This window comes from Podarcis vaucheri, assembly GCF_965113315.1.
Source record: "Podarcis vaucheri genome assembly, chromosome: 7".
Classification (NCBI taxonomy): Eukaryota; Metazoa; Chordata; class Lepidosauria; order Squamata; family Lacertidae; genus Podarcis; species Podarcis vaucheri.
In genome coordinates this window covers 41,540,810-41,547,509 of record NC_138765.1, presented here as the reverse complement: position 1 = coordinate 41,547,509, position 6,700 = coordinate 41,540,810, and the positions used below count along the sequence as shown (strand labels likewise).

At 50.6% G+C, this 6,700-nt stretch overlaps 1 protein-coding gene across 6 annotated transcripts in view; it reads right to left on the bottom strand.

Annotated features, from left to right (window-relative positions):
• Positions 1-977: 977 nt before the first annotated feature.
• Positions 978-6,700, bottom strand: part of MTSS2 (MTSS I-BAR domain containing 2) — a 64,080-nt gene continuing 58,357 nt past the window's right edge. For all 6 annotated transcript variants that reach the window (XM_082232595.1, XM_082232598.1, XM_082232596.1 and 3 more), the window contains 2 exons: positions 5,904-6,069; positions 978-5,562 (listed from right to left, as the gene is read on the bottom strand). In XM_082232595.1, the coding sequence (XP_082088721.1) occupies positions 4,799-5,562; positions 5,904-6,069 (930 nt within the window). In that variant the 3' untranslated portion in view covers positions 978-4,798. The remainder of the gene's footprint in view (positions 5,563-5,903; positions 6,070-6,700) is intronic.

Sequence of the window (6,700 nt, the reverse complement as noted above, 5' to 3'; positions counted from 1 at the left end):
AGTGCTGCTGCCCTGCTGCCTCACTAAGGTTGGGGCTGGTGGAGAGGCCTAACACAGCCCAGCCTTGAAATGGTTCAGTGATTAGGGGTGGGGATTGATGTGAAGGGCAGCTGTCAGTGACAAAGACTGTGGTAAAGCTTGCTGTGGGGAAGAACTATCTTCTATGCTGCTATAGTGGAAGCTATAGAAATAATACCCCTCAGACTTCACCCCTGTTACTTCTCCACATACACAAGCAGGCACACTTGGATACTACGCAGCTCTTTAGATTCTATGGGCATGGAAATGCTAGTTTCTTGCTACAAGGTGTTGGTATTATGCAAATGGCTGTGAGAAGAGGGCTGGGGATTGATGCACTGGCTGGCACTGAAATCAGCAACGCCCAGCTCCTTTCTCCTAGTCCAGGGGCTGGGGCTTTAGAGCAACAGCATTAGAAAAAGAAAGGCCCCAGAAGGCTAAAAAAACACCACATGCTTATTGCTTTCCATTTGAGAATATACAGAGAGACGCAGCAATTGATTGCTACCTCCACTGTTGTAGGCAGTGTGCTTCTGAATACCAGTTGCTGGGACTCACATGAGTTGTTTCTATTGTGCTCTGCTTTTGAGTTTCCGACAGGCATCTGGTTTGTCTCTGCCAGAGCGGGATGGGCCTTTGCTACAATCCAGCAGGCTCTTATGCTCGTCTGAAATAAATACACCTTAAGACCCAAGAACCCCTACTAGGTCAGAACTATAGAAGCTGGTGCTTTGTTTTTTAAAAATACACTTACCTTTCCATATCTGTAACCATAAATTCAGAATTGGAATGACTGGGACAAATGTGTGTTAGCATTTGTGTTGTGATTCCAGGAGGGTTACAGGTAGGAAAACCACCTGTGGATGTTGTGTGCCTGGCCTGAAGAAACAACTGCTTTGTTCCTCTTATGCGTAGGAGAGTAAGAATGGGTGGGATGGGGTGGGAGGAACCAATTTGCGTTAATTACAGTACAACTTTTATTAATACTGGAATCTTCACAGTGCATTCGTTACTTGTAGCAGTGACTATTTTAAATGAAGGGAGAAGGGAGAGGATAATTAACTTTAAGAATGAAAGAGGGTGGGTGGGTAAGGCCAGGGCTGCTAGCAAAAGGGGGGGGTAGGGAAAATAAATTAGAAAAAAGAACAAGTTAACAGCACCAGAATAGTTAACATCAGTTGAGAGAGACATTTTAAAGGGTTTTTTCCTCTGTACAAAAAAATAAAAATAAAATAAAAAGCAAAATGCAAACATTTCTCACGCATTGTCACTGTTGTCATTTCTGGCCATGACAGGGAGGAGGGGGGCACCCACAGGAAGGTTGGTTGGTTAGAAACTAAACTGTTATTACTACGACAGTATAAGAGTTAAGGAGGCTACAACGTGACACCCACGCAAGCGCACATAAGACGTCTGGGCTGTGGGGAGGGTGGAGGGGACTGCTGTGGCTCTATGTACAACAACGACAACACCAGGCCCTGCTGTGCCTTGCAGGGGCTAAGGATGGGGAGATGGGGAAGATCCAGCAAGAGGGAGCAGGTGCAGTTGTGCTTTCTCAGAGGCTTCTAGGCTCCCCAGTCCTTGCAAGGGGCCTTGAGTTGGCTGCTTTGGCCACCTCGTGTTTTCACCACCGCTGTGCTTTGCTCGTGCCTCACCACACAACACTCAACGCTGTCCACAGCTGTGCTCTCTCTCTACTTTAGAAAGGGTTGTTGACCACTATGCTGCTGCTATGAGAAACGTGGTGGCATCTCTCTTGGAATAATTGTCACAAGCCCATCTTTTATTTTTTTCTTTGCATGGGTAAGCTCTGTACTCGAATGCCTGGCCAATCCAAAGACAAAGGAAGCCCCCTAATGTCTAGCATGGGCTCTGCCTCCCCCACTTTAACCACCCCATCTGTGCTACATCTGTGCTGTTCAGTGATCCTTGGATACTCGACAGTCCCAGGACAGAAAAGCAAGACATGCTCATTCTTGAGCCCAACAAACACAAAAGGTGGAGGTAATGCAGCAGGGGCCGTTTAATGGACCCTCATTCGTTGAGGAAGCTTGATCTGTAAAGCATGAGACTCTTAACCCAGGGCCAAAAGATTTGGGCAAAAGATTTATGCATTGCAAAGGGTTGGACTAGATGACTCTCATGGTTCCTTTCAACTCTACATTTCTCTGATTCCTTCCTAGTCAAGCACAGGGAAAGGCCTCTCCCTCTTTCCCCCTCACCTTAGACCACCTTAATTCCCAGCCACTGACTTTCCCCATCACTTTCTCTTTCTTTCAAGACTGTCCCCTTTCCCAACATCACTTTCCATTTGCCAACACAGCCGATTTCTAGACTATCTGGGACAGTATCAGGGTGAGCACAAGGTAGATCAAAGTCTCTTGCACTCTCCAGATCTGGGTATAAGTAGTTGTTAAAACAGTTGCATTACATAACTAATATAAATAAGCTCAATGAATTTATCCAAAACCTTAAGTTGTTTCTGTGGGGCAGAATAGGCAGGTATGTTCCAAATTTGGGGGGCAGGTGGAAGCAAGCAAAACAGCTTAAAAAGGTGATAGGCACAATTTGTATTTATATTCCTTCTGACTACCTGGCTTGCATGCCCTAAACTCCAGGCCTGCTGAACTCTTAACTCCCATCAGGCCCAGAAACCGGCCTAGCCCATGGTCAGCATTGATGGGAGTCTTAATAACACTGGAAGGTGAAAAGCTCTCCATTCCTAGCCTAAAACAGTGAGAAATGTGGACATTCTTACAGCAGCTGCATGGCCCAAGCTGGAGCTTCTGGCTGGGAGCTGCAGTCCAACTCATGCTCCTTCAGCTCCAAGCACAGAGGAAGAAGCCGTGCTGAATATTCATCTGGTTATAAATCTGGAGGCCAAAACCAGAACAAGGGAGCCGGCCTGTTTCTGTAAATCCCCTCTGCCCCCATTTTTAAAGCCTGCTTGTGGCAATCTTTCCTCACTTTCTGCTGGGGCACTTTTTTATATATATTAAATTACAGCAGTGGACTCTTAATTTCATGAGCAGGTCAGGGTGAATCGGGGAATTGTACCATGAATGGGATGTGGTTGACTGTACATCAGATCTGGCTAAGCAGCAGCAACATCGCCAAAGGTAAACGAACCAACCAAGAGGGTTGGTTCAGCTATTTCCCTCTCTGCAGATACTTTTTACCCCTTTCAAAGTATCCACCCAATATTGACAAAATGGGGGCCCTTTTGATGCTGTTAGAAGAGGCACCCTGCCACACACTCACAGGTTTAGTCATAACCATACCCATACCTGGCCAAAACCGGCTTCCATTGGAAAAGGCAGAGGACACTGCCCCAGACCCAGCACTCCACCTAACTCAGCCTTGCCTAACACTGCTTGGCAGCAGCCTCCCACAACAAAGATCTTTCCTATTCTTATCTGGAGATGCCAACAGTTGAACCTGGGACCTTCTGCATGCCAAGCAAGTGCTCTACCACTCCGCTACAGCCTTTTTAGCGACACCAGAACCTGTGAGCATCAGTTTGACAACCTTTGGCCTTGCCAGATGGTTGTAGGAGAATTCAAGAGCAGACACCCTTGGTCTTTGCACACACCCTGCTTTCAAAACCCTCTAAGGCCCTCAATTACCAAAGTCCTCCACTACCATCCACAAAAAGGCTTCTTTTGCCCCTATATCCACTTAGCTACAGCTATTCCAGAGCAACAGCTGCCCACCTTCACCTTTCCATCACTGCCAATTCTGCTCCCACCCACCCACCTTCAAGGGAGAACCATGGCCACTGCTCTTACCAAAAGGTTCAAGCCCGGTCCTGAAGTGGCACTGAGGGCCGGTCAACAGCAGCCCAACCCTCGGCCTCTCAGATTACAGAGCTCCTAGCCCACTTCGGACGAGAGTGCAATCCTCTTCCTGAATATAACCAACCTGCCCATTCCTCTCCCAGTAGAGCCATGGAGGAAAGAGAGGCCGATAAGTCTGTGGCTGTGACTCAGCCTCTTTTTGGGGGGGGATTGGGCCCTCCTGCCTGGTGACATGCCTGCAGGTTGTCCGCTCCCTGCCCCTTGCACCCTCTCCTCCAGCTGCGCATTTGGGATCCACCTGGGAACACGAGAGGCTTCCGGGATTGTTCACGGGGGTGTTAACTGCTGCTTGTAAAGTCTTTCTTGAAGTAGCTGATACAAACAGATAGCAAACAGAAAATAACTGGAAAGACAAACAGACAGACAGACAGAGAGCTGTGAAGGAAGGATTCAGCACAGGACTAACAGTGCATTTTTTTGTCCGGAGGAGGTGGGTGCTCTCTAGGAACGGCAGCCTCCATTTCTTTGCCATGTGCAAGTGTGTCGGGGTGTGTGTGTAGTTTATACTAAGAACACTGTAGTTGCTAGATCCAGTTCAGGTTTTCACTCCTCCCTGACAATCATGGAGCAAGGGAATGGCCTCCCTCCTTGTGGCGGCAGCAGCAGCAACCGGTCTCTCTGCAGGCCAGGATGAAGGAAGGTGCAGGAGGGGAAAGGAAACCTGGGCAGGGCAGCAGATGGAAAAACAATGTGTATAAAAGAGGCTCCAAAACCAGTTCAGTGCCAGGCTGTGCCTGTGCAGGTTTGTTAGCAAAGGCATATAGATTAGTCTCCTTTATATCTAGACTCTGACACGATCTCCATAAAGTGGCTTTGCCTTTTGTGGTTCGTTTACTTCTCTTCCATTTCCCCTGGTTTAGTCCTGACTCTGGTTGCTCTCCAGCCACCGGGTGGGCACTGAGCAGGCGCTGGGGAAGAGTCCATCACAAAAACCGGGGCGCCGACCTGTCATTGGTGATGGTCCTGCGAAGGCGCACCCCACGCCGGATGGCCACCAGCATGTCTTCTGCCGGAGGGTCGCTGGAGGCCGCCGGGGGAGGAGTGGGTGTCTCTTCCCCGGGACCGAGGGCAGAGACCCCCGTGGGGAAGGGAAACTGGCCCTCGCCAAGGGCATGGGCACTGGCTACCAGCTCCCCAATCTTCTCCACCAGGCTGTGCCGGTTGGCGGCCAGCTGCTGCTCCTCCTCCTCGGTGGAGAGGTGCTTCCCGGCGTACACAGAGATCTCCATCACGTTGCTGCCCCAGGCGGTGTTTGGCAGGCTCAGCCTCTTGGGCGAGGCTTTGGCAAAGTCCATGGCGCTTGGTGAGGCATCGTCAGTGTAGAACACACATTCCTCGCTGCCCACCCGGGTGGGGCCGGTGTACCCAGGGGAGTCAGGCACTGTTGGCGTCTTGACAGGGACGATGGGGGGTCTGATGGGAATGGGGCCGGCGTTGGAGAGGGTTCGGCGTACCGTGGGCTTGGTGGAAGGTGTGCGGCGGATGGTGGCCACCCCTGGCGTAGCGCCGGTGGGCAGGGCAGTGCCGGTGGGCAGGCCAGCAGTAGAAGCAGGCCGCTTGGTCTGGATCATGCGCCGGTAATTCTGGGCGATGTTGCTGTTGCGAGGGATAGTTGAGGATTTGTCGAATTCGCTCTGGCTCTCCCCTTCCATGTCACCGTTCACAGAATAGCAGTCGTAATCTGATCCTGTGGAGGCGACAGAATGACAGGGTGGGTGTCAGCATTCTCAGCTGGCAGGTGCAGCACAGCCAAGCAGCCACTGCTGCACCCCATGCGCAACACTCTCCACTATATGAGATCTTTCATACGTATATATTTTGATTTTGTTAATATATATAACCTGTGTCTATTTTAGTTGTAAGCTGCCTTGAATCCCATGCCGGGGGGGAGGGGAGGCAAGATATAGATAAATCTAATAACCATGTATGCCACCCTAAAAATATCAATTGTTAAACTGGGCAACCACATTAAGTAAAACGCCACCCCACTCCTTCCCTGGGTGCCAAGAAGCCCATTGGCAGAGATACCTTGCGAGGGGATGGTGTCCTCAGAGCAGGAAGGAGTGGTGGTTTGTGTGCTGTAGCCACTGGAGTACTGCAGGGAGTCCCGGCTACTCTTCTGGTGCTCAAGACTCAGGCCTCGGGTCAGCACCATGGCCAGGTCACTTGCGGCTGGGGACACTTCCTCCCCATGCTGATGGAGAAACAAAATGGGGTGGGGTAGGGAGGGTGAGGTGTGATGAGCTGGTCTCAAAGCAAATGGCACCCTGAGCTGCAGGAGATGACACCATGTGTGTGCCTGGGCCAGGCCACCTGCACCCAAAGGTCAGAAAACATTAATGGAAAGCAAGTGGAGATGGGAAGATAGGAGAATGATCAAGTTATCTCACTCCCCAAAACTATGTTGGCCATGAACACAACACCTGCAGTGAGGAAGCAGCTGGTGCCATGTGGGTGGTTAGCCTGGATCTCTCCAAGGCTAACGTGCGTGCCCCAATTCCACATGCACCCCATAAGCCCCTCATCATTTGCAGCTCTGCTCAAGACAGGATGTGCACAGAATTCCCATTTCTTTTGTGTGTACTGGAGGGGGGCTGAAAGTGAGGGGGCTTTGTGGGGCAGAGGCAAGGTGGAAGTGGGAGGAGGAAAGTGGCACCTAAAGGCAGTGGCCAGCCCTCCCATGGCTATTCCCCAGTGACTCACATACAGCAGCTGGTGAGAGTAGGCATCATGTCTGCCAGGGTCACTCAAGCAGGTCCCTCACCAAACATATGACGTATAAGCAACAGACATGCATCATTCAATTCCTCCAGGGCTCCAAAGCC